The 27,307-nt window shown below is 44.6% G+C and overlaps 3 protein-coding genes across 4 annotated transcripts; 1 reads left to right on the top strand and 2 right to left on the bottom strand.

Moving 5' to 3' along the window:
• The first annotated feature begins 5,852 nt into the window (after window positions 1–5,852).
• LOC102704533 lies at window positions 5,853–7,662 on the top strand. Its single transcript, XM_040525292.1, has 3 exons — window positions 5,853–5,931; window positions 6,042–6,118; window positions 6,217–7,662. Exon 3 carries the CDS (start codon window positions 6,268–6,270, stop codon window positions 7,450–7,452), a length of 1,185 nt encoding a protein of 394 aa, XP_040381226.1. The 5' UTR covers window positions 5,853–5,931; window positions 6,042–6,118; window positions 6,217–6,267; the 3' UTR covers window positions 7,453–7,662.
• A 2,094-nt stretch (window positions 7,663–9,756) lies between these two features.
• On the bottom strand, window positions 9,757–11,335 carry LOC102722221. The gene is made up of 2 exons (XM_006656027.2): window positions 11,296–11,335; window positions 9,757–11,143 (listed from the first exon to the last, which is right to left on the bottom strand). Exon 2 carries the CDS (start codon window positions 11,131–11,133, stop codon window positions 9,949–9,951), a length of 1,185 nt encoding a protein of 394 aa, XP_006656090.1. The 5' UTR covers window positions 11,134–11,143; window positions 11,296–11,335; the 3' UTR covers window positions 9,757–9,948.
• A 7,341-nt stretch (window positions 11,336–18,676) lies between these two features.
• On the bottom strand, window positions 18,677–23,056 carry LOC102722500. Of its 2 annotated transcripts, XM_006656029.2 has the most exons (8): window positions 22,805–23,056; window positions 22,562–22,690; window positions 22,077–22,196; window positions 21,921–21,999; window positions 20,663–20,749; window positions 19,849–19,911; window positions 19,571–19,685; window positions 18,677–19,269 (listed from the first exon to the last, which is right to left on the bottom strand). In XM_006656029.2, the coding sequence occupies exons 2-7, from the start codon at window positions 22,615–22,617 to the stop codon at window positions 19,608–19,610; spliced, it is 483 nt and encodes a 160-aa protein (XP_006656092.1). In that variant the 5' UTR covers window positions 22,618–22,690; window positions 22,805–23,056; the 3' UTR covers window positions 18,677–19,269; window positions 19,571–19,607. The 2 variants fall into 2 exon arrangements, with proteins under 2 accessions (XP_006656092.1, XP_006656091.1); XM_006656028.2 differs by lacking the exon at window positions 18,677–19,269 and having other exon boundaries at window positions 19,289–19,685.
• Window positions 23,057–27,307: the final 4,251 nt, after the last annotated feature.

Below are 27,307 nucleotides of genomic sequence, written 5' to 3'. Positions count from 1 at the left end.
CAATCGGGTTTGCTGGGTTCGTGTCATTAGATTGGGATGGGGGCTTGCGAGGGTTTATCGCTGGAGTTTTAGCCAGCATTATCTTAAGTAATCTATTGAGTGATTTGTTAGCCTAGTTGATCTTCATGTTTCTTTTGTTATATCATACTAGACTGTATACTGTCTCAGTTAGATCTGATCTATGTATGTTTAGAATGATCTGTCCATAGAGGCCTGTTCGATCGGCTGAGTTTAATGGATTGGTTGATGGATTACGCTGTTTTGCTATCTCGTTATTCTCATGTTACAATATTCACCTGATGCTATGCGTGGTTATGCTTAGATCTGTACTGTCTCGATTAGGTTAGATCTTCTAGATCTGGTATAGGCATACATGTCATTGGTCGTTATTGTTTTATGTTGATGATTAGTATAGCATTCCAGTATACGTGTATTTCCACATTTAGTTCCGTATTGGCTGGTAAATTCACGTGCGATAAATACCGAAGCGGTCCGATTGGCTAATTAATCTTAAGACTGTCTCGGTTAGGTCCGATCTTTTAAGATTAATCGGCTGCTTGGCCTATTTAGTGTTTATCCTGCTTTTGACTTAGCCAGTTGGGCATATTTATAACGACCTTGGCGCTGCCCCCCCCCCCCCCATGTCAGCCGCTACCCCGCGTCGGCCCGTCTACGTAGCATGATACAAGCGTCAATGTTATTGGTGCCGTTCTTTTAAAGAGCGCACTAGCGACCTTGGCACCGTCAAAAGATTCATATGTCGAATAAGTTTTTTCAGGGATCTGTTCGTAAAATAAGTTTTTAAAATTATTAAAATGTCAAATTCTAGGTATTTTTATTCTCTTTTTTCACATGTGCAGGTCCAGTTGTTCTTTTTTTTGGAGATTTTTTTTGCGGGTGCATGTGCATTCTTTTTTTTAAAGATTTTGATTTTTTGACTTCATGCTGGTGCATTTGCATTTTTTGGGGATTTCTTTAATTTTTTACGTGCGATGGGAGAGGTGGTTGCCGTATTTTTTTTCTGTTGGTTGTCACATACATGTGATTTTATTTGTTTCTTTTTTTCGTCGTACACGTATTTTTATCGTTTTCTTTTATTGTATTTCGTTAGTTGTCTCTTACATGCGTGCAATTTCTTTTTTTTTTTGCTCCATGCGTGGGAGAGGAGGTTGCCACGTTTTCTTTTATTGTACTATTTCGTTAGTTGTGGCTTGGATGCGTGCAATTTTTTTTTTTTTTGCTGCATGCGAGTGGGAGAGGAGGTTGCCACACGCTGGCGGGGGCCCAGCCGCTGCTGCTGCGCGCTATTTCACCGTGCGAAACGGCTGCGATTATTTTGCAGTTGCAACTTATAAGCCAAAAATGCACAACGGCTATTCACCAATTAGCAAATGGCAGCCGTGTATTTTTTAATTAGCGAATAGCCGCCGTGCATTTCTGAATTGGCAAGAACCCTGAACGATTAAGAGCATCTACTTTTAAGGTGAAAAATAGAGACCAACCACTAACCACTCAGGGCATCAACTATGCGTAAAAACAGGGACCTCCTCATCCTAAATCTTCTACGAAAAAATTTATCATCATAAATAGGATTTAGAGAAAAGTAGTCATCCATTAGCTGTTGTTTGGCTTCTTCACGAGGCCTGACCACATACCTCCTTGTACCAGGGATAGTGTTAGATATTTGATCTTGTAGAGCTTCAACATCACCCATTGTTTCATCTACCAGATGATCTGAGAAATCCTTCAATATTTCTTGCTCTAGTAGGAATTCTTCCATAGTGTATAAATCCATTGGATCTATGCTACTCACCTCATCAACAGAATCATGAGGGGGAGAAGAACCACACGGCAAAGGACTTTCAGATTGGTGGGACATCACGGGAAGGAAGAAGGGAAAACAAACGGCATGGAAGAGAGGATGTGCATACTAGTGAGAATGTGTGTATGTGTATTTATACTAGAAAGGAGTTCACTCGTTCACATTTGCATGAGGAATAAAAGTTTAGTTCACACGTGTTCACACTTGCATGAGGGAATAAAAGTTTGTTCACACCTGTTCACATTTGCATGAGTGAAGGAAGTTAGTTATAGACTTGTTCTGGTTTGCATTAGTTAAATAAAGGGTTCGGACTTGTTTGCATTTGTAGGATCGCAACAGAGTAAAACAGCTACCAGAGGGGGGTGAATGGTAGGTAGATCAAAACACCAAATCTTTTCGCGGAAATAAAAGATTACCTTCACAAAAGCCTTACCGAAGTCTCCGGTCGCACTGCGTTTATGCCACCGGTCAAACCGCCGTTATGTGCCGACGTTGAGTGCTGGTCAGACCGCCAACCTACCTGCGGTTAGACCATCGGGATCCTGAAAAAACACCGATCGACAAAGCTTCAAGAGTTAGACTGAATCTCTTGACTTTTATTGATCAACCAGTGTTTACAAAGTGCATAGAAAGCACTCCTAACAAAATCTTTCAATCTAATATCGAAATAGAGTCGAAACACTAACTTTTTCTCTCAAATGGCACAAAAAGCTCACCGGGGGCATACCCCTGGTACCTATTTATAATCTTGACTGTGTATGCAAGGCCCACATATCTAGCACGAATTAGAACTCTCAATCTCGTGGGAAATCAATCTTTATCCGTAACTAACCATATCTCTATCTCTAATACAACAAATCTTCTCAAACCCAGACTCTATCCGAATTCAACTTCCATATCTCATACGCACACAATATCTCCATCGTATGCCATATGGAATCTTCACCAACCACGTGTATTGAACTCTAGCCTAAGTATCCCGCATAATATCTCAACCGCCGGACGTCACCTTATCTCCAAGTTGACTCCCGATCCATCATCGGCAATACTCTCCCGAGGCATCAAGTCACCTACACATGAATCAAACAAAGAAACCATATTCCGAGACCAAGCTATCTCCAACTTGACTCATGATTAGTAAAACATCAGTACCTATACGTATAGAAACTAACTAGAAGTCGAATTCACGAAGAACAAATCCGAAACCGAAAAGAAAACCAAAAGCTGAAACTTTTGGGGCTGACATGCCGGTCTGACCACCCAGATACCTGCGGTCTAATCGCAGTTATCTGAAATATCTGACCGCCCATATACCTGCGGTCTGACCGCCCGATCAAAAAACACAAAAACACTTAACTCGCAAACCACCAATTTGTTCATCACAAAAACATGTAGATCACTCCTTGATCTTACAGCATTTACATGGTATAAAAAATAAAAATAGCTGTGTATATTTGTTTAGAAAACATACCTTAATCATCTTTTGCAAACATACTTAGTCTCAAACTCTCCATTGTCTTGCTTCTCTCTACTAAGGCTTCTTCAGAAAGATGACTTGTAGGAGCAAGGAATAATTCTTTGTAAGTGTCTAGCATTTTACACTTTGTATGTTCCTGTGCTGCTTTATGTGTAAGCCTAGCTGCTTCTACCTTCTTATTTCCCAAATTTTGTTGCACTTCTGACATCTTCTCACGCTCTTTCCTAACCATGGTGCTTGCTTCGACAAATTTGTCACGTTTTTCGTTCATCTCAGATAAAGGAAGTGATGCCTTCCGTTTTCCTTTGTGTTCATCCTTGGCTTTCTTTTGCCCAATAGGACGCTGTCCTGCAATATCTTCCACATTCACGGCATGAACTGGGTTATTAACAGTTGCACTCTTCCCCTTTTCGTTGGTCTGTTTTTTGACATAAGCAGACCACTTCTTTTCATGTCGTAATACTCTCCATATATGATGCATTGTGAATGCCTTTCCATCATGCTCTGATGCATATAGTTCCAATGCTTGATCCATGATTTGGTCATCGCTCCTCCCACTTTGGTATACTTTAGTTGTTCTTACCCAGCTGCCATTGAAGTCAGTAACTGGTTTCTTAATGCGCTCCCAACGGAGTTTCAGTTGATTATGGTTTCTCTTACGGTTACTTTCCGTTGTAGAATTATACGCAACAGTAACATCTCCCCAATATTGTTCAAGCTTCTTATCATTTCCATCAATTGGATCAATTGAATTTTGCAGCCAAGCACTAACCTACAATTAGGAAAAGAATAAACCTTTTTAATAAAACATAAATAATTTCTCAAACTCAAGGTGGACATGTATATAAACTCAATGTTTAAAAACTAATAAAGCTAACTTACTAGTCTAATATGTTCTTCATGCAACCAAGTCAATCGCACTTCAGCTCTAGGAGGCTGGAGGGTGTCATCGTCGTCAATACTAATTACTTCTTTCTCTTGTAAACACATCTGTTCATTTAGAGCAGTATTGCAAGGTGATGGGATCCGTTTAGAACATGGAGTTGCAAGCGACATTGTAGTCTGGCTCAGTGAAGCATCAACAAAATGGAAATTTTCAGGAAGATGGCTTCCATTAGGATAGCTAACAAATGAATGTGACGATTGGCTAATATTTGGATTCTATATGTAATTCATGAAACCACCTGGTGGATACAGCCTGAAAAATAAGGGAGAAGAACCTCACTTAATATGGATTTTGCTGCATGTTAATGAGACTTGGTTCACAATGCATGTACTACTGCAAATTTCACATATGTACTGCATATTCTAGGGAAATTAACGAGCTTTTTTAACTATAACTTCACTGCATTGTTAAGCAGCAGTATTGAACTAATAGAAAAATTGACCTAGTAATTCATATAATATAAATGGATAGAATCGTATAGACTATAGACCATACCATTCAGAGTTGTTTAGAGAATCAGCAGCAAACGAATTGCCAAAAGTAGTTGCAGGCCACCATGCAGGAGATCCGGCTATGGCTGTTGCACTAGCGTCGATGGCTGGACCTACACGAGCCCCGACGGATGTGGCTGTGGCTCTGGTGACCGCAACTCCGGCAACATCGGTTCCGGCCATGGTGACCGCAGCTATTGTGCGGGCACCGACGGATGCGGCTGCGTCTGCAGCTCTGGCAACATCAGCTTCGGCTCCGGTGACATCAACTTCGGCTGCGGCTCTGGCGACCACAGAATGAGTAGCAGCATCTCTGGTGGCAAGATCCCCTTTAGCTCGTTTGGAACTTGAACAGGGTTTCTTCAATCTCTTGCCTGGTTGAAGGGGCATCCCTTTCTAGATTGATTCATCCTTTCATAGAATTAGGTTTCTTTGGATGAGGATTGATTGGGGATGGCTTCTTGCCGTGGAGCAAATCGAGTACAGAGCTTGTTGTGGAGAGAATCAATCAAGGGAGATTGATTTGGGGATGGGTTCTTTTGGAGTTAGCGTGCCAAAAGAGAAGAATGGATATTCAGACGTGCGGGAAATGTTGGCGTGGAACTAGATTTTGGCAATGGAGACGATACGATACAACAGATCCTGGAGAAAGGGAAAATGCTTGGAATGGAAACGATGATTTGCCTCCAATGCTAAAATGAGTCGAGTCTATAGTCCTTGTTATGCGAAATGACCCGGTGTCGTGCATGAGAAATGATGTCCTTCTCTCTCCTCTTTAACTATTCTTCCACCTCTGCAAATTATCTACGTGGCACCTCAATTGATATTATAGACACTATCCTAGTCATTCTATAAGGATTGTTCTTATGTGTACGAAACGAAATCCTTGAGCATGTTGATCCCAGTTTTTAAATTGTTTTTGCAGTACTATATTCTAATATGCATGTATAAAGTTTATATACGTAAATTATTTTATATGCCTAAAGTATGTATACGTATACGTATAGGATATAAACCGATCGCGCGAGCGTATTATACCGGCCCGCAGGCGGTTCCTTCCGCTACATAAAACCCTAGCCAATCTCTTACGCCCCAAGTCTCCCTTCTCCCCCTCCTGCCCGCCGCCATTCTGCTGCTCCGGCTCTGTGGAGCACCGCTCTGGCCCTCTTATCCCTTCTCCGACCTTGCGCGTAAGGTCCGCTGCTCATGGATCTTCCTAATCTTCTTGCTATTTGATATATAAGCCAATTTGCTTTTGTTTTTTTTATCTGTTTACCTTTCTTTTCTGTGGTATTTATTTGCTAGGCTTTTGTGATGCCGTCTTGGGCTGCTCCTACTTAATAGATTCGATCGGAGTACAGGACGCGCGATGGATTTTGAAGGTACTCGTTCTTCCTTGCAATTTCTCAACAGAGGTTTTTTTTTTTTTTGCTCTGCAAATAATCCCGCATTTTTTTTTAATTTTTCCCCTGCTTTCAAGATAGCTAGCTCGGTTCGTCAGAAGAGGTTGTGAGTTTCCGATCGAGCGACGATGGGTCTCTCGCGGCGGTTTCTTAATCTGATCGTGGAGCGAGAACTGCGCTGCATCGACATGGCGCGGTGCCCACTCTTTCATCACCCACCGTTACCAACCGCAGCAACAGTAGCTAACACGGAGAAGACAGTAGTATCGGTGCAAGACTCCACTACACGGAAGCCCTTCGTCATGGAGAATGATCTTCTGCTGGTGGAGAGGCTTCAGCTCCCCGACCCAACCTTCAGCTTCGGAGCTGAAGCCGATGATGAATGCGACGGGTGCGGTATCGACTGCTTCCCGCTCGCGGATCGCAAGGTTGCCTGCGTGGACCAGTCGGGGCGCGCCTTCCTCTTCGACGCCGACACGCGCCAGCTGGTGACCATGCCCAGCCTGCACAGACCGAAGCGGTGGCCCTTCTCCCTCTTCGTCCCCAGCACTGACCACGGCGACGGCGGCGGCGGCGGCGGCAGCCTCTACATCATGGAGAAGAGCCCCAGACCGGAGGACGGCCGCTGCAGCAGCACGCAGCCTAGCGATCAGTTCGAGGCCTTCGTCTACCGCAAGCCCACGGCGACGGCATCTTGCAAGTCGTGGCACCGCCAGCTGCTCCCGCCGCCGCCGTTCGTCCGGGACCACGCGTACAGCCAGACACACCGCCAGATCACGTCCTACGCCGTGGTTGGCGACGACGTCCTCGTATCTGCTCAGGACGCCGGCAGCTACTGCCTGGACACGGCGAAGAACGCGTGGAGTCGGGTGGGCGAGTGGACGCTGCCCTTCCTCGGCAAGGTCGAGTACGTTCCTGAGCTCAAGCTCTGGTTCGGCCTCTCCGCGGAGGACGGGCGGTTGGCTGCTGCCGACCTGTCGGCCATGGATACCCAGCCAGAGCTAGTCGGCAGTTGGAAGGAGCTTGATCCGTGCAGGGAATGGCACCTATCCCGGGATCCTCAGCTTGTCAACCTGGGCTCGGGCAGGTTCTGTGTGGCCAGGTTCTTTGTGTCAGAGGAGTTTGGAGGCGAGTTTGGCAACAAATTAGTTGAGCAGGATCTTGTAATCTTGACCGGTGTAGAGGTAGCAGAGGATGTGAATGCCGGCGACTGCAGCGGAAGCGGAAACGGGAAACTGGAACTTCGAATGACCACGCACAAGTCGCGATTTCACTTGTCTAATGATAGGGCTTACATCTCTGCTGTGTTTTGAATAATATTGGGGTCTTTGTTTTTGCAAGACTCATGTTTTTATCCGTTGTGTGTGTCATCTCACTCTCGACTGTCAGAACCAACTCAGCATCGTGTAGTTTTGTTTCTTTTGTGAGGAAACAACTCGATCAGAATCGTATAATCTTGGACTTAGCTTGGATATGGATGTCTGGAATAAAACAGAAGTTACCCTGCGTATTTTGTCTCTGGAATGAAACATGCGCAATTACCTTGTGTTAAAATCAAGTTATGTTTTATCTTTTGCAATGATGGCAAAATTCATATATCGTATGATTCGCCCAGCATAACCACTTGGACGCCTTGTAAGTTTTCACCTGGAAGTTAATTATAGATTATGAGTTTTCACAAGTTAATTACAGATTATTGTTAATGCAGAAATATCCTTGAAAATTCGTTCCCCTCGTAAACCCTATTTGGTGTTTACAAAGGTCTATCCCAGTGGAACACATACTTCCGTCTTGGGAACACCAGGACTCCTTTTAGAGGTAGAGACTGTGTACGCCTAGAATACAAGAGGACTTAAATTCATGGGCTTTTTTACTATTATTGAAAAAAGTACCTTAAGGTACCAAGAATTTTAGTACAAATTTTTGGTACCTCAAGATATAATGTATCTCAAGGTACCATATTTTTTGTACTAAAAAATATGCTATCTTGAGATATTTTTCAAGAATGGTAAAAAACCTCTAAATTCATTGAGCGGGTATTGTTAAAGTGAGGTTATTAAAATGCTTTGTCATAACTCGTCTGATGTGTTGGAACAACTCATTTGTTGAGCAAGTTATGCAGTATGGGTAAATTGTATAACTGCTGCAGTGTGCGTAGATCAATTTATTCGAATCGGTTTTGAGAACCTGAACCTGACATACACTTGGCTAGACTCTCAAATTAATTCGATAGGATGGGGTGATGGATGATATTATTTTGAACTGGGTAACAATATTCTTGAAAGGCAAGGTGGCGGTTACTCAGAAAATCATGACGGTACCGTTGTGGGGAGCCATCCTACTAATCAAACCATAAAATAAAACTTGATGCTAGTGATAGGTTTACGAAAGATATTTGTGAAATTCGTATTTAAGCAAAAGAACCAAAGTCTTCCTTGCTACTCCCTCCATTTCATAATGTAAAATGTTTGACTTTTTTACTTATAATGTTTAACCATTCGTCTTATTCAAAAAATTATGAAAATATCATTTATATCAAAAGAACTTTAAGCACGACTTATTATTTTTTTATATTTGTTATAAATTTTTAAATAAGACGAATGGTCAAACTTTACAATCAAAGAAGTCAAACATCTGATATTATGAATCGGAGGTAGTATTATCTTTACATAGCTTGCTGAGTACTTTTGTACTCATTTTTGCTCCATAAATCTTTAGCAGAGTGTTGAAGAGAAACCCTTGCCGGTACACTTGCGTACTTAATAGGATGAGAAGTGCGAGTGTTAGCCAACCTCTTGTATTACCTTTTGTCTTTCGCTGTTGTTACCTGATAAGATATTTGTCTAACCGATAATAATGTAAGTAACCTTTTAGCCTTATTGCATTCATGATATGCTACGATCCAATTATATATGTATATACTTCAAAAACATATTTGCAAGTTCTTTTCAGAGTGACATATTTGCTGCGGTGGTGGGCAATCCTATAAAAGCACGAAGAGAACAAAGAAATTATCTCTATTGCGTATCAGAAGGTGGAGATTTAGTAATAGAATTGAGTAATGCTTTACTCTAATGATCCTCGTTGTTCCTCTCTTGTTTGATGGACTTTTAGCTTTATGTATGGGCCAAATTTATGCGTGTTAGGAATCTATAAACTTTATAATAAGTGGCTGTAACTTCTTTGAAGTCAAGGCGGGATTCTTTTATCCATTATGTAAAAAAAATCAACTACTGATTTGGAGATTGACACCAATAAACACAAGAAGGTTACCGATTTTACTCATTACAAGATTAACGACATGAGCCCGATGAAAAAGAGCTTTATTTTATTTTTTTCAAAAATTCCCCATCCTCTAATAGAGAAGGAATAACAAAATTAATATATCCAGGGATGAAACAGAGCCCCATGAGCTAACCAAATCGCAGTTACGCCAATTGCATCAGGCCAAGACCGATTGAGCGCACAAATCGTATGTGAAGCTTATCTAATGCACAGATCAGTTCGACCATTAGATTGGAAAATTTCAGGCGCCTAACCAATACAGCGAAGGCGATAAAAATGAGAAAATTATAAATATGTCATTATAATCACAAACATCATTTAGGGCCTCATAAAGCAATTTGCAAGTTAATAATAAAGGGAGGCTAGTTAGAGAACCATTCAGCTTTCATGGGACAATACCACAATGACTAGTACAAATCCACAGTAGCTAGTAAATAGAGAACAACAATATTAATTCTATGTAATTTATTATTCAGATAATACATAATCCATTAAAAAAAAAGTTGGCAAACCCCAATTATTATTCAGAACACCTCATCGATGGTAGAGCCATTAGATGTCAAGCATTTTGACATGTGAGGGATCATTCGAAGTTGCACTCTCCCATTGGTGGCGCCACATACATGACATACAGGTGGCACCACCTCCACACCTGTAAACACGGCGATCGGTTCGTCCCCGAAGTCGCCGTTGTTAGCCCCCGTGCGGAAGAACCTCGCGACGCAGAACCTGCCGGAGCCAAGGCTGACGAGCTGAGGGTCCTGGGATTCCTTCCACTCCTCCGGCATCCTGTGCTCCTTCCAGGGACCCACTACTAGCTGTGGCCGGCAGTCCATGGAGGAGAGGTCGGCCGCGGCCAAGTGGTGGGTGTCGGCGGAGAGGCCGAACCAGAGCTTGAGCTCGGGCACGTACTCGGCCCGGCCGTGGAACGGCAGGGTCCACTCGCCGGCCTCGCTCCACGTGTGCCTCGCCGTGTCCAGGCAGTAGGTGCCGACGCCATTGACGGATAAGCAAATGTGCGAGCCACCGCCGAGCACGGCGTAGGAGCTGATCTCTGGGCGGCTGCGGCTGCTGCTGCAGCTGTGCCAGTGCTTGGGTTCACGGACGAACGGCGGCGGCGGGAGCTGCTGGCAGTGCCAGGCCTTGACGTAGGTGGACATCCTAGTGTTGCGGTAGACGAAGGCCTCGAACTGATCGCTGCCGTGCTCCGCCTCTGCGCCGCTGAAGCCCGCCTCTGGTCTGGGGAACCTCTCCATGACAAAGAGGCTGCTGCCATAGCCAACGTGGTCGAGGTCGTCGTCGGCGCGGGGGTTGGGGACGAAGAGGGCGAGGGGCATCGACTTGGGCTTGTGGAGGCCAGGCATGGTCCCTGCCCGGCGCCTGTCCGCGTCGAAGCGGAAGGCGCGGCCGGACTGGTCTGCGCAGACCACCTCGCTGCCGGCGAGCGGGAAGCAGTCGATCTTGCATTGGTCGCCGGCAGCTGAAGCTCGCAGGTCGAAACTGGAGAGCGGAAGCCCGACGCTGTCCATCAAATTGACCGTAAGCTTGTTAAACCTCGTTGGCGGTGGAGGTGTTGATGGATAGAACAACTCCTGGTACATCAGATCGAAGCAGTAGAGCGATTTGACACCAGAGATGCAGCTGCTGCTCATGATCAGATTAAGAAACCGCCGCGAGAAGCCAATCGTCGACTCGACCGACGGAGACATACTCAAGTATCTTGAAAGCAGGAGAAAAAAATAAAAAAAAATGCGGGATTATTTACAGAGCGCAAAAAAACAAAAATTGAACCCTTTGTTGGGAGACAATTCTCTCGATTTAAGCAGTAGATACCAAGATCTAGATAATTGTGAGGAAGGAAGAACGAGTACCCTTTGTTCGGAGAAGGCAGAGCGCCGGAGCAGCAGAATGGTGGCGGGCAGGAGACGGCGGTGGGGTGATTCGGCTAGGGTTTAATGTACCGGAAGGAACCGCTTACTTCTGTGCATGGGCCGTTTTGTTATGGGCCCCCACCACACTAGTAGTACTCTTGGGCTCCCACGACATCACGGCTCTCATCGTTTCGCAGGTGCAAGTGATTATAAGCCAAAATTTAAATTTCAGAACTTAATTTTATACTTGATTTTGTATTTCTTTATTATGGTTTTTTTACAACTTTTGCTTTTGAGCCATTACAGACACGTATATAAAAGTTTTACCTCTGAATTATTTTTCGTTTGCAAAAACACGTTTTCGCTAACAAAAATTTGCAAAAATATATTTGTGTTTTGAAAAATTGCAAAACCAACCACCCAGTCTACCTAATAGGCACAAAATACAAAATGCCCACTAGCTAGGCACAATAGATGACGTGGCAGATGACATATGGGCGTCGGGTGATGGCATTTGCGACCCGGCAGGGAAATATGCAGGCGGCTCCCTTGCTGTCCAGCTAGAGGGTGTTTTATACACGATAGGGGATCGTCTGCATATTTGTTAACGCCATCCAGGAAGATGGGGATTGGGACCAATGCCATTTTGCAGGTGGCCTTCTTGACGCCCTCCTAGTGGGTGTTTTGAATACTTTTTCAGGGCCACCTGCTAAAAATCTATGCAGGCCGAGTGGGAGGCAGGAACCTGTAGGTGGCCCGCTCCACAACCAGTGTATGGGTGTTTTGGAGAGTGTTTTTATACAAAAGACAATTTAAATTGGAAAAATATTTATTTTGGTAATAGTATTATAACATATATATTATTATATATAATAGTTAGAGGTATATAACTATAAAAACATAACATTATATTGTGATAATAGTTATATTTACATTGTGTTATTCAAGATTAACATTAACGTTCAATAATTCAAAAATGTACCGTAGTTTAGACATGCAAACTAGTAGTATCGTCGGTAGAAATGAGATATGTTGAATAAATTAAGGTCGACATAAGGATAAGAAAAACATACATAACCTTGTTTATAGAAGTAACAATAGTGACATATTGTCATTAGCATTGCAAAGAAAGGGTCAAGATATTGTGAATGCTATGAGATGTGTCACTAGGTATCTCTTGAATGAGTTCACGATAAAGGCTTAAAGCAATAGCAAGATAAAATGGTTTACATTATAGTTAACCAAATCTCTTAAAAGAATATATTAATGCTAATGGCTACATTTCCTATCTATAGGTCAAGTGTCTGAACTATGGAGTCATCGCCGGGTTTTGCCGCCTCCATAAGTGCCAACATCTTCTTCGAGTCGCAATCGATCGCAAATCATTGAACGGTGACTGAGAAGTCTACTTGGGGAAAACTTCACTATAGCGAAGGCTTCGTAAACTACAACCTTTGACGTGTCTCTCATTTCCTCGGCCACACGTTCAGGTACATCTTTAAACTTATCAAGGATTTCATCTGTGCGGGTGGCGACGGATAGCGGAAGGGGATGTGTGGGTGGCAACGAGCAGCAGGCTAGGGTGCAGAACATGGTGGGCGAGAGGGGCGCAGACGATAGGCGGGAGAAGGCGCAGGCGGCGGCCGGTGGCGTGGGCGATGGGCAGGAGGCTACGACCGACGGTGAGGCGCGGATGGCGTGCGATTGTGGCTGCTAACTAGGGGCGGGAGACGGCGACCGGTGGGTGGGGCGCAGATGGCAGGTGACGAGCTAGGGAGGGAGGTGGTGGTCGGCAGCCTTGAGCTGCGAGCGAGTGCCGCGTGGGTGTCCGTTGCATGCCGCCAACCCACCCGACCACCACCTCCAGCCTGTCATCGCTCCCCTCCAAGCGTAGGAGAGAAGAGAGAAAGGAGAGAGACGAGAGCATGGGAGAGAAGAAAAAAAGAAAAGAAGGAAATAGAATAAAAAGAAAAACACTAATATATAGGGCCCACTATGGTGTTAGTAAAATCGGACAAAAAAATTAGTCAATACTACCGAGCGACTTTTTTTTGAATGGTTTAAGCAAGTTTAGGTGTACAAATTAACCTCAGACGTACTCGACGTTAAATTGAGTGACCTCTAGTGAACTTTTTTTGGGCACATATGCCTCAAAGGCGAAAGTGCCCTAGGTGCACATGGTCTCAAAATCAAGGAGGCTCAGGAAAGACAAGATATGGTTTTGTAAATCAGTTTTGCAAGCTGCCGTGTATGTGGACTCGGCCTGTTCGTCCAGGATCGTTCGCGTACAAGTTACAACACCGACCCGAGGAGAACACGAAGTGCCCTGTTGGGTCCATGGATGCAAACCGGACGTGAAAAAAGAGATAGGCGAATTAAAATTAAAGCAAAGCTAGGTAGCGAATTATAGGAGAGCAAGAACGCAAATCCATTGACGCCGGCTGGTGCATGCTGCCTTACGCGACCCCTTACATATTCCTGTGGATCCATCCAACTCCCAAAAGCAAAAGCAAAACAGTGCTGATCTCACTTGATTACCGGTCGGGGCAATAATAATGTACTACTAGTTCAGTAGTTTCACTGTACGACCTCCGTTTCATATTATAAATTAATTCAAGGTTATCTTAAGTCAAAAGGTATGGCCAAGTTTATGTATATCAGCTCTTTTACATTACTCCACCTTACATCTCCAGAGGTAAGATCGATCAAAGATCGTCAACGTTGATTATTATAGTATAAAAAGATTTACTCTTTCTATCTATCGATAGAGCGATATGTTAATTAATTATCCATATAATTAACCTCCAAGAAAAGACATGTTAATTAATTATCCACATAATTACCCTTCCAAAAAACTTGGCCATGTTGTATACCTATATCAAAGAATAAAAGTTCACCCAAATATGCACCAAAGCTTAACAAATTGGGTGGAACTTTGAGATATTGAATGTAAAGGTTATTGAGCATGAAAAAAGATTGTATTTATGTGTTTGAAACTGCTATAAGTAAGCAAAATTTAGAAATGACTGAAAACTTTGAAATCATTTAAAAACTTCCACTAAAAAATGAAAGTAAAAACACACTCATTTAATATGTTTGTAGTAATTTTCATCTAAAATTTGAAATTTAGTAGAAAACTTAATAAAATTATACTGTTTTATATTACTGCAAGGAAAATTGATCGTTTCCATATTCTAATATATTGATTCATATTAATTGACCTTAAACGATAATAAATGACATCTTACCTCCTATGGGGTAAGATGAATATTGTCCCCTAGATCAACCTTTGATAGATAGTTCAGAATAGTTTTGGTGTACCATAAAGGCCGTGTTCAGCTCCCCACTAAGTTAACTTATCCTCGTCGTTTTTCACACACACGCTTACCGAACTGCTAAATAGTGTATTTTTTGTAAAAATTTTCTATAGAAAAGTTGTTTTAAAAAATCATATTAATTTATTATATATTTTTAATAATTAATAATTAGTTAATTATTTACTAAATCTATTACTACATTTTCCGCGCCAAGATAAATTAACTTATGGGCTCTCCAACGAACGCGGCCAAAATATTCCTATATAAAATAAACTAACATGTACAACTTTAAATTGGTTCCATCAAACTTATCATTTGATATATGTTTATAATATATTTAGTTCGGTTGAAAAGAGTAGTAGCTCTGAAATGCATGGTTCCTACAAGGAAGAAGGCTGTGAAACCTAAGTACTCCCTGCGTCCCAGAGTATATTAGTTCTGACTCAAAATTTATCCCAAAAAAATTATCACTTTGAAGTGTTGCTCGTCTCATAAGTCGTCTCCCATTCAAAAATAAGTCTCCTACTCACAACCATATGTTACTTAATAAAAAACACTATGAAGATTTCTTTTAAAGCCTTAATTAAGGAATCTCTACTGAAGAACGACGACTATTGTGAGCCGGAGTACATGTTAGAGCTGTAGCAAGTGTTTCTTTAGCATAAGTAGTGCATGCTGTAGCTAGTCAATTACTTAATTAAATAAATCGGGTATTCGTAAAGATCGACCACAAGAGTACTGCTGCCACTGCAGCTAGATCAGATCCTTCATCAAAGAGTGCCCTTTCTCGAGTCCCGGAGTGTTCAAAGATGCTCAGAGACCGACGAGCTGGGTGGATCACACGCCACCAACTTTAATTTTTGCCCTTTCTAGCTTTGATCTGCATAAAAACCCATGCATATTGTTGCACATCCAAAGATCGATCAGCTGCTCTTCCATTTTGCACGTATGCATGGCGACTGATCTGACTCGGCCGATGCCGCTGCACGGTGGTGGCGGCTACCCGTACTCCGGCACCGTCGGGCGCGCCGGCAGGCGGCCGGCGGCGGGAGAGGACGTCGACGGCAGAGGATCGTTCGGCCCGGTCCTCGTCGTGCTCGCCGTCATCTCCTTCCTCGCCGTCTCCGCGTGCATCGCCGGCCGGCTGTGCGGCCGGAGACCATCCAGCGGAGAGCGGAAGCGTGAAAGCGGCCGCGGCGCTGCTGCCGCCGACGCGGCGGAGAAGGGCTTCGCCGTGACGACGGCGGCGCAGCGGCCGGCGGCGGTCATGAGGCCCCTGGCGAGCTCACGCGCCACTGTCCACGACGTCGACGAGGACGACGACGTGTTCGAGATCAAGCTGCGCGCTCCCGTGAAGCCGACGGCTGCTGCGGCGGGATGGCAGGCAGGCGGCGGCGGTGGCAGAGCGCCGCCGGCGCCGCCACCGCCTGCAGTACCGATCGGCGTGCCGCCGCAGTACGCCGCGGCGGTGGCGGCAGGTTTCCGGATGGTCCCTCCGGCGACGAGCGGCGGCACTGCGGCGAGGCATGCACATCCACATGCACTCGGCAGGGGTAACGGTGGAGCACCGCTCTTCCATGGCAAGCAGAGTAGATAATAAATAAGTACATCTATACCAATCAGAGCTAGCTTATGACTGGTTTAATTAGTTCTGTTGTTGAATTCGATTTGTAATGGTTAATTCAGGGGTTCTTCACTTCTTTGCATCCATTTACTACAAATTTTGGTGCCGTCTGGTTATGATCTCTCATTTCACACTGCCTTGCTTTTTTTTTCTGGAAAATAGACAACGGGAACGTTGTAATTCGTATTTTCTTTTCAAAATAGGATATCCATATACATGTTTCAAATGTTTGTTCTGTCCAAAAATCAGTCAGACAATTCCGCCGAAACAAATTGCCTGCATAAAAAACCGCACCCAACTCGGTAAATCAAATACCTTGACGAAGTTTTGTATCCATGGATATTTTAATTATAAAATTTTGTTCTCGATGGGTTATTGGGTATTATGGATATGGGTATATAATATCTATACTCATAACCCAATAGATATCCATTATAAATAAATAAATAATAAATTCTAGTCGTGGCCTATCAAAAACTAGGCTCAACAAAAAAAAAAATAGCACATCTAAAAACAAGCCCAATTGCCCGTTGGTTTGTTTCTAAATCTCTCACTACCTGGAAAACCATACTACGCAGCCACTCCACTGCATGAGCCTGACATCGCCGCCACAGCCAGGCTCCATAGGCAACTTTAATAATTTATGATTATGTGGTAAACTATTGACCACCTACTTTTGTTGTACTCATAGGTTATAGCTAAAATGGAGTACAAGACTACAAGTGTTGTTAAATGTAATGCTACGATGATGCATTGATGCACTGCTAGTTATTCACTATTTTCTGATCATGCTTATGATTTACTGTTAAATTTACGAGTCAGATATTGACCATGTATCGTTACTTTTATTGTACTTATGGGTAATAATTAGGTATGGGTTACCTAAGAGTAAATTTTTTTCACGTGTATATGGATATGAGAAAATTATATCCATCAATACAAATAGATACTCCAGTGTATAGGTTTTGATTACGTGGAGGTGGGTACGAGGCACAGATTTCCAATGGATATATAACCATTGCCACCTTTAATTAAGATTAGACTTAGGAACCTATTAAAGATAAGTTTTCTAGCCTAATTCGTAAAATTCAGGTTTAGAGATCAATTTTAGACCTCTTAGGGATGCTCTAAGCTATTGTTTGGTTTCACTATTTTGGGCCAGTATGTTTAGTGGTTCGTCTTGTCGTTTCTGTGTTCCCATGAATGGACATGCAGATGCTCAAGATCGACTTCAAGTCATGACTAATTTAAGCCGCCAAGCATACACAATTTTTACATTGATTTCATGAGAATTAACAAAAAAAATTTCATGCCATCCGGCCAAAATAGTCGTGTATGTATTAGCTAGTCCCCAATTTGCAAAATATTTGACCGCATTTTAAATTAAAAAATGATGAAATTGCAGTATGGGGTGGGCAAATGTAATAATAGAACTGAATTTCTCATAATTTAGCCTTTTTAAAAAAACGAATGGACCATTCTAGAAACATATTCCACCGAATACAGCGTTCAAGGTGTACATCTCTAGACATCACGTCAAGTAATGCTGAGCTCATGTTGACCGGTCAGCCGCCAGTCACGCTAGCGCCGACGTGCCGAGGGGGGCATCATGCTACGTGGCGCCAACCCCTGTCAATGGGACCGGTACCCACTTTCCCCTCCCACTAGTTGTCATTATCTTAGTGTGAATTAGTTAATTGTTTTGATGGTGTTTAAGCATGAGAGGAAAATTTTACTATTTTTGTTGTATTTTCATTTTTTTCCAAAATTTTATTGTGTATGTAGCAATGGATGGATGTGATAAAGTGCTGAATTTATTTATGATAAATTAGTTTATCTATAGTGAACCGTACACGAATGTGGTGGCGTGGTGATGAATGTTGTTTTCGAATAAGTCATGATTATGACACATATAATCAAAGGTATTGGATGTGCCGGATCTACGCATACAGTCCAAAGACTGGTGGAGGTAAATGTTTTTTTTTCCGATGTCGTCTTGTTCAGTACTGTATAGTTCAGTACTGTATAGTTGGTAGTGGATTATGAATAACAAATATAAAATGTAGGCACAGGAGTCACCACCTCCTCTGTGTGACTGTGGAGTAGATTGACAAGTAGATGCCTTCATTTGATGCGGGTATGGTCGCTACATGGCGCCAATGAGAACAAGAACGTATGGAGCGTTGCATGGCAACTGAAGCTAGGGAGAAAGCAGAGCAGGAATGGAAAAGAACTCACAGAGAAGGAAATGCGCGAGGAAGACCGGGCAAGAAAGTTGGCTAGGACGAAGCAGGCAAAAGAAGTCGGTCCCGAAGCTGCTAGTAAGAGAGTATTCTAGGTGCACACCAAAACAAATGAGCTACACATGCACCACTCAACATTCATCCATCCATACACAAACAAACAAAAAAAATCGATATAAATTTAAAAATAGCACCTACATAATAGTTTATCCATCACATTGTCAAATCCCACCAAAACAAATGAACAATTCACACTACAATTTTGAAAACCAGCCATGTGTTCAATTCTACAATCTTCCACTCATATACAAATATAGCCAACAAATTCAGGAAAAAAATGAGGGAATAGGACAACTTACCTTACGATTTAACCAAAACAAACGATGCAAAACAACTCTATTTAGAGTGGATTTGAGAGATTGGTGAGACAAGGGAGAAAGCACACTCGGTCTGAGGAAAGAACAGAAAGAGAGAAAGAAGTGAGGAAAGGGAGAGGTGGGGGGAGGGGAAAGTGGGCGCCAGCCCCATTGCCAACGGTCGGCGTGACAGAGAACGGCTGACTGGTCAACATGAGCTCAGCGCCACCTGACATGGCGTTAAGATGTACACCTTGGACGTCAGGTTAAGTGGCTCCAACTTTCGGGTCCATTTCCAGAATATGTTTTCCAAGTCTGTTCATAATTTTTTTCAAAAAGGGCTAAATTATGAAAAAAAAAATCAGATACTAGAAACACGTGGCCTTGTTGCGTCTTGCGTGAATGGTAATAGACTTCAGCCGCTACCTTGCACTCTACAACACAAGGGATGCGGAGGGTTCAGGCTTACTAAGCCATTAAATATAGAACTGAATCTGAATTGCACTGCGATTACAAAAAAATGCATGTAGCATAATAAAATCTATCCAGTCATAGCACACTGGGTACCTAGCTGTGTGCCTATATTTCGTTGAGAACCGATCAGAAAGGATTAGAAGGCAAGGCCACGTATGGGCAAGCTTTGGACAGGACTGTTCCAGTACACGCTGAACAAGCATTCATGTACATTCAGCTATAATCAACTCATCCTCAAAGATAGTATGGATGTTAACTTACTGTGCATATTTCATCACGATGGATTTTAATAGTTGGTCTATTTTGTTTCAAAATACTTGAACCCATGCTTCTTAAAATATTCCCGGAATCCATAAACACTCTGGTCATAGTTGAACTGCAGAAAGTATAAACCATGACATCAGTTCAACTGAAAAAGGTCAACCAACTAGTCAAGCATCAGACTGACAAGTGTTTTCTTCTTTTCTCCAAGTAAACCATTCATACAGGAAACTTAAAATTTGAAGGACTTAACTACCATATGTTTCGAGTTTACTTACAGGTTGAACTTTCACAGAGTACTTTGTGACATTGGGGTCCACTCCCTTTCCTTGGCTAGCTGCCTGGGAAAGGGAACAGCAGGTAATTACAATGACCAAATCTCAAAAATTATCCATGCACAACTAGCAAGACAGCTAAATAGAACAAAATTCATCATTGGGATACAAAAAAAGTGTATAAACTAATTATATGATATGCCTGGGGTATAAAAGAGCAAAGTCAAGTTAGAAGAGTATACACAGCTAATCAGGTCAAAATTAGGAAATGATTCTGATATACTAAAAGATCAAAGAACAAACTACAAATTGATTTAGCCATACGAGGTTGTATCTACTGCTACTTTGTAATATAGATATACCAGATACCTCAACTCCTCAAGTAAAATAGAGGGATACTAGATTAAGTCCCTGTTCACTGAACTTTCAGAAACAAGAAGAGTGGATGCCTCGAGTAAAATAAAGATGCTCTAATAAAAAGGTACAATAAAGATCCAACAAGTAAAAAATAAATCACAGAAGGTCCAGATTCCTATCAAAATTGCTGATATTTATATTCCAAAACAAGAATAATTTTTAACAAAATTTTCTCCACTCAGAAGAAAATGATTCTTTTTTTAGTCATTTCTCAAGGGTTTAGTGAGACATCATTGCTTTAACCGCCACAGCCAAGAAAGAAGAAAACATGATGATTCACTGTATGATGACCAGCAGAAATTAATAAAATGAAAACAAGCGTATCAACAAGAAATATATTGTTTGAAACAACAAAAATGGAGTGTGCAACCCATATAATGTGAATTATACAAATTATAACCTGTTCTGGGTTGTAAAATACTTCAATAAATGGATACTCGTTCTTTTGCCTTGTTAGGCAAAATCCAGGATACTTTGGGCATTCAACCTGAGCAAAGAAAAAATATTCAGTGTATACTTGCTAGGCAGAAGGGAAAAGAAACAGGTGACAACAGTAGCACCATGGAATGGTAAATAAACATGATAAACAGCATGATTTAACTTTATGAACAGTATATTAGATAAATGCAAATGCATCCAAGGTAAACAGGAAAGCAAAAATTGGTGGAATGATTTGACAAATGATATAAACCTCATGGAACAGGATTATTTCCAGATTTCTAGGGAATATGTTGCATTTTTTTATTGATCAAGCATATTTTTATTCATAAAAACTATCAGAATTATATAGAAGTTCACTCCAATCAAACGTCTAGACACTCCACCAAACTGCTTGCGTTGTAAATTAGATAGAAAGGGGAATCAGAAATATATCTTTACTCCTTTAAAAGGGAGTAGTGGTGGTGGTGAGGTGGTGAATCTGCTACCACCCCACCACCAATTCCCCAAAATTCTGACATGTGGGGGTGTGGGACCACTGTCCATCCCCTCACCAAACTAATCATACAGTAGAACACTAGAAGTCATGAACATACCATGTAGCTCTCAAACATGATCAGCCTTACATGCTAAAAATAATTAGAACCTTCCTTTACGAGAGTAAAAACTTGGAAGGCATAAACCTATAATTATTCCTAGAATCACGCTCTAAAATTCAAAATTAGATTTCTTTGCAAAATGCCAATATGATTTTTTAAAAATTCTGTACCAATGTACAGCCATTTTGCTAGTAACAAGACAAAGCACAGGGCTTGCACAAGTGAATGCCACAGAATATAATCTTAAGTCTCTCAACACCATTGGTTTTTTAAGTCAGTATACATCTACAGAGGTTACAGAGGATACTTCATACTTACAAGGCCTTTAGTGCAATGTTTTCAAATCAGAAAGTCAAGTCTAGTGACCTCAGTACTAATCATGACTAATCGCAACTAATGAGGAAACTTTTGGACTATTCGTGGTTAGAATCAAGTCACCTTAGCACCGACAAGGATGACTAATCTGACTAATCGCAGTTAATCGGACGACTTTAAAACATTGCTTCAGTGTTATTTAAGTATTTACTTTGCCATCCTTTCAAACTAAATTTGGACAGTAACAGTGAGCTAACAATACTTCAGTGGTATGTAATGTTTGTAGAAGTAAACAAAGTAGCTTACACGAACAAACTTTATGTGTGGATAAAATGTAGCAGCAGCTTCCTCGAGTACTTTGTCAAGGTGACGAGTATAAGTGCACCTACAGAAGCAATTATGAGGACAAAATATTCCAGCCAGTGCTTCATAATCAAGAAAAAAAAGGAAGGGTAGGTATACTTGATAGTAAAGGCAACAACTACTGGACGGCCTTCATGCAGTAGCTGCACAAATTGACGTTCTGAGGTGAATGGTATAATTCTCGATGGCCCTAAATCCTTGGGATATCCAGTGTAGTACCTGCCCCACTCCATTAGCATAGGCATAATCAAAAGGATGGTATGACTTTTAGTTCCAAATCCTTCAACAAAGATGTCATGTTCACTTTTTTTAAAGAAAAAAATAGGCACTCAGGAGATGGCGCAATGGGAGCATGTTATTTGAAATAATTAGCCAACTAAAAAGATGGTGATGAGGCAATTATCCCTTGCCTAAATGGCAGTCATAATTCTTGCTACTTCTTGTGTAGGTCATTTCTTACTATATCCCGAAGTTCTGGCATCCATAACGTCCAAAAAATGGTTTAATTTCTCCCGAATAGAAGATTCATGCCATGCTGAATAATTACATATACAGAAGAAAGAGAAAGATAACTCCAAATTCACCTGCATGTTGACCGAAGTTGAGACACCATCCGATCAAGAAATGACCCGTCCGCCATCTCAGATGTTCTCCAATGCAGGGGTGGATTAACCTCCTAGTCCCTAAGAGTACTTAGGAAGTGAGGCAATCACCTAAGCAGCAGCAAGAAAAAAAATCAAAAATCTGGAAGCTTACTGTTACTCGTATTAAAGGTTAAGTCAAAGAGAAAGGAGCGAGTGAAGAGGATGTGCGTGCGGAACGCTCACCGGAGTGGATGCGGCGGAAGGAAGCACCAGGACGCCGGCGGCCGCTGCTCGCGGGATGGGGCAGCGGCGCGAACCCGCGAGGAGACGGCGGGGTTGCGGAGGGGGCGGGCTTGTCTGGACAAGCTCGTGCGGCGACCGGATTCCCTCCCGCTCCGCCACCGGCACACTGCCCCGCCGCCACAGCGCGGTAGGTATCGGCGGCGCGGCGAACCTCCGGCCACTGACTTGAGCCGCTTCCGAAGCCGTGGAGGCGGCGATGGGTTCCGCGAGAAGGGCATCAGAAGGCCTAGGGTATCAACCTGCCCGGCTAGTCCAGCCCAATCCAATCACGGCCCAATTACCGAAAATTAGACAGGACATAGCATTCGGACGAATTTTTTGAATTTTTGAATTTTGTTTATTAAATAATTTACAAATTTAATTTTGTATTTCAAAAAATCATAAAACTAACCTCCTTCCCTAGGAGAGCGGAAAGGTGACGTGGAAAACGGCCACTCGGTCGCGAGCAACGGCCAGAAATGGTGACACGGCGAATTTTGTATTTTGGCCCTTTTCGCCCGGCTTAAATGCCAAATTCGTCGCGTCGCCCAGCAATTTTGTGATTGAACTAAGAATTTTTTGATTGAACTGCGGTTTGATACATATATGTAAATGTATGTAATTGGTTAATCACAAGGATTACCTTGGCTCAATGGTCACTGTCCCACTCTTCTATCTAGGAGACCAGAGGTCGAATTCTCGCAAGAGGCAAGAGCATATTCCTTGCCACCCTCCGTCGTGTCATCATTTCCGGCCGTTGCTCGCGACCGAGTGGCCGTTTGCCACGTCATCTTTCTGTCCTCTAGAGGGCGGCAGGATGTTAGTTTTGTGATTTTTTAAAATACAAAATTAAATTTGTAAATATTTAATAAATAAAATTCAAAATTCAAAAAATCATTCTGAACAAATGCATGTCTCACCATCCATACTAGAAATAAAGTACGTGAGAGCAAAATTTTGCTTTAGCAGATACTCTACGTAGTACGAAACTACACATAGGGTACTTCTCTGACTTCAAGTGAGTCCCACAAATTTTTTTTCTCTTTCTTTACTCCTTTTCCTTCCCCCTCTCTCCCCTCTCTCTTGGTCTCTATGAAGACCTCTCTCTTCGGTCTCTACTCCCTCTCATGGCATCACGACGGCGCAGCTCAGGGGCAAAGCTCGACGGCAGCACGTCGGGGGCGACGAATCTTGGCGGCGGCGTGTTAGGAGTAGTGAAGCTAGCGGTGGCAAATCTCGGGGACGACGCACCCCAACAACTCCTTCCCCACGGCGGATTTGATGGTCGCCATGTCCAGGCGCCGTCCCTGGGACGGAGCTTCGCGGATCTGGCTGGAGTTTAGTAGATATGGCGCCAACAAGCTTCGCCACATTGTGTCTCTCTTCTCCCTCTGCTGCTTTCTAAGCAAGAGTACCGGTGCTCTCTATAGGCTTCATGAAGCTCTGTGCAGACACGATTTATACTGATGTGACGAACAGACTCCGACGTGGTGGGCTAGAGACACATAGGCTGCGTTCGGTAGCTTGTATAAGATATCTCGGTAGCTTGTATAAGATATCTAACTCCCCTCGTTTTTCACGCGCACGCTTCCTGAACTGCTAAACGGTGTATTTTTGTAAAAATTTTCTATATGAAAGTTGTTAAAAAAATTAAATTAATATATTTCTATATTTTGTTAATAATTAATAATTAATTAATCATGTATTAATCTATTAGTATTTTTTATGTGCTAGATAACTAACCCACTCCGCCCTACCAACGGAACGCAGCCATAATGCGTCCGAGCAATGTATATACCCTTAGAGTGTTTTTGAGGAGCTAGAGGCCTCGGCGCTCCGGCCCATGACGCCACAGGCACAGCACCTTCCACGACTCCACGAGCGCATGCACTCGAGTTAGAGAGAAGCAACTTGAGGCACCTTCCGAGTATAGTTGGCCAAATGGGCCAGGCACGTTGGCCGGCACTAGCCCGACAGGAAGAAGCACGGCACTAAAACGGCCCGACACGAAGCCCATAGTGCAAGTGCCGTGCCCCGTGCCTGGGCCACATTCTCGGCCCGCGGCACTAGCATGGGCACGGCACGCTTAGTGGGCCGGCCCGTCATCGGTCCGATAGCGACCCGATGTCGGCACGGCTTCAATACGTTGGATGGCCTCCCCGCGGCTTAGGACCGTTGGATCGACCGTTAGGGGCAGCCTTATAGGCACGCAGCGCGGCCGGCCACCCCCAACCCTAACCCTAAATCTCAGTCCCTTCGCCCTCGCCTTTCTCGCTCGACCCGACGGGCCGCGCCGCCGCCCCTCGTCTTCTCTCTCGCAGCTTCTCGCGGCGCGGATCGCCGGATCTCGTCGAGTCGCGGTCGCCTCTCCTCCTCTCTCACAGGGTCCCACCGCTTCTCTCCTCCTCTTGCTGCTCTCTCGCTTGCCGGTGGCCTTGAGCCGTCGGGAGCCGGCACTGGCACACGGCACGGCCATCTAGACCCATCATCTCGATCTCGCACCGACGATGTAGCCTCCTCCTCTCCTTGTCATCCACCTCGTCATCTCCATTGTCGTCGACGTCGCCGAACTCTGGCAACTCTGGTGCTCTGGATCTTGCATAAGACATCTTCGTCTCTCTCTCTTTCTGCTCTGTCTCTCTCTCACTCTTGCTATGTCTTTCTACAAATGTTGACGAGATCCGTTGAGGAACCAGGGGGCTAGATCTGTGCTTCGTCGACATCACCGGTGACCCTGGTGCTCCGGCTGCAAAGGTACAAGTACTACCCTAACCCTAGATCTAGGATTGTTTTTCTCCCTGATGTTTCTAGGTTCTCACTTCTCAGCGACCCGATGTTGTTTGTTTTGCAGCTGTTGAGGAACCAGGTCACTAGCGAGTGACGATGGCAAGCTCTGACGACGAGACGGTGGGTATGAACGAGGAGCGGCAGATGTGCGGGTTAGCTGGAGATGATGATGACGAGGACATGGGTGAGTGTCACACCCGGAGTTTTGTCCTAAGCCTAAAATCGTAAAAGAAATCCGTAAACAACAATCGGCTTAATTAACTCAGGAAAAATCCCTCTAAAAGAAATTAATTCAATTAAATCGACGCTCGCAAATTGACTAACTGGATTTAAATTTAAATTGCAGAAGTATAAAATTTGGCCAAACAAATTAATTTAAAACTCGGCAAAAGTGGGGTTTTCCTTTTTCCCTCCTTTTTCCTTTCTTTTTCCCTTCCTTCCCAAATTTGGCCGAAGTCCAATTTTCCTCCCTCCCTTTTCTTTTTTCCTTTTTCTTTCTCTTTTTCTCCTTCCCGGGCCGGCCCAGCCGAGCCAGCCCACTTCCTCTCGGCCGGCCCAGCCGACCGGCCGCTTCCCTCTGCCCGCACGCGCCCCCGCCTGGGCCACTACTTCGGCCCAGCTCGCCGCGCCGCGCTCGCGCCGCGAGTCCGCGCCGCCTCCCTCCTCCCTTGCGCCACTGACAGGTGGGGCCCACCTGTCAGCGACTGAGCCTCGCCAGCCTGCGCGCCCGCGCCGCGCCGCGCCGAATCCGACTCCGTGCCGCCGCCACAACCGTCGCCACCGCAACGGCCGCCGCCGAGACCGCGTCGTCCCCGACTCGGTCTCCAACCTCCGCCCGCCCTAGCCGGCGCCGCCACCCTTTAAATCCCGAGCCGCCGCGCGCCGTCGCCCACTTTCCGCCTCCGCTCGAGTCGCCGCCGCGCTGTCGCCGTTCGCCGCCGCCGCTCAATCTCGCCGCCGCTCGCTAGTCGTTGCCGTCCAGCCGCGTCATCGCCTCCGCCTCGGTGTCGCCAACCTTCCCCTGGCTCTCGTCGTCGTCGGTGGACACCCCGCGCCCGTCGCAGCTCCTCCGACCTCTTCGCCGCAGCGCCTCGTCGCCTCGCCGTCGCCCGTCGATCCCCGCCGCCGTTGCCGATCTCCCGTTCCTACCCGCGTCGCCACCTTCGCCTCGATCTCGCCGACCCGTCCGCGCGTTCGCCGCCGTCGGTGAGCGTCCCCATCCTCCTCCCCTCTCTCTCCCCCTTCCCGGCCGACCGCCGCCGAGCCGCACGCCGTCGCCGGACGGGTGTGGAGCTCGTCCTCGCCGCCGGCCGCTGCGGTCGTCGTCGCCTTCGCGATGCCGTCGTCTAGCCGCTGTCACCTACGCTCGCGCGTGCCCGCGCTCGCCGCTCGCCAGTCGTCGCCGAGCCAGCCGTCGCCGCTGCTCTGTCGGGTTGCGCCGCATGTGTCGCCGCCTCGGCCGTCGTCGCCGTCGAGCCGTCGCCGAACGCCGGTCGTCGCCGTCGCGCCGTCGCCGAACGCCGGTCGTCGTCGTCACGCCGTCGCCGCGCGCCGCCGCCGCCGTGTCGCCCGCCACTCCCGCCGGCTGCCGCCGTCCACCCGAGCCGCGCGCTCTACTCCCCTCCTCTCTGTTCCCTTCTCGCTGACGAGCGGGACCCTCCCGTCAGCCGCCACCGC

The sequence above is a fragment of the Oryza brachyantha genome, chromosome 6, assembly GCF_000231095.2.
Source record: "Oryza brachyantha chromosome 6, ObraRS2, whole genome shotgun sequence".
Taxonomy (NCBI): domain Eukaryota; kingdom Viridiplantae; phylum Streptophyta; class Magnoliopsida; order Poales; family Poaceae; genus Oryza; species Oryza brachyantha.
The sequence above is the reverse complement of the archived record's forward strand: the minus strand, read 5'-3'. Positions and strand labels throughout refer to the sequence as shown.

Excerpts from the sequence above, each read along its gene's own strand:
- LOC102704533 (XM_040525292.1), top strand. The coding sequence starts at position 6,268 with ATGGGTCTCTCGCGGCGGTTTCTTAATCTGATCGTGGAGCGAGAACTG.
- LOC102722221 (XM_006656027.2), bottom strand. The coding sequence starts at position 11,133 with ATGTCTCCGTCGGTCGAGTCGACGATTGGCTTCTCGCGGCGGTTTCTT.
- LOC102722500 (XM_006656029.2), bottom strand. The coding sequence starts at position 22,617 with ATGGCGGACGGGTCATTTCTTGATCGGATGGTGTCTCAACTTCGGTCA. Across the intron at positions 22,197-22,561 it reads CAACTTCGGTCAACATGCAG|GTACTACACTGGATATCCCA; the intron begins GTGAATTTGGAG and ends GGAGTGGGGCAG. Across the intron at positions 19,912-20,662 it reads TATTTTACAACCCAGAACAG|GCAGCTAGCCAAGGAAAGGG; the intron begins GTTATAATTTGT and ends TCCCTTTCCCAG.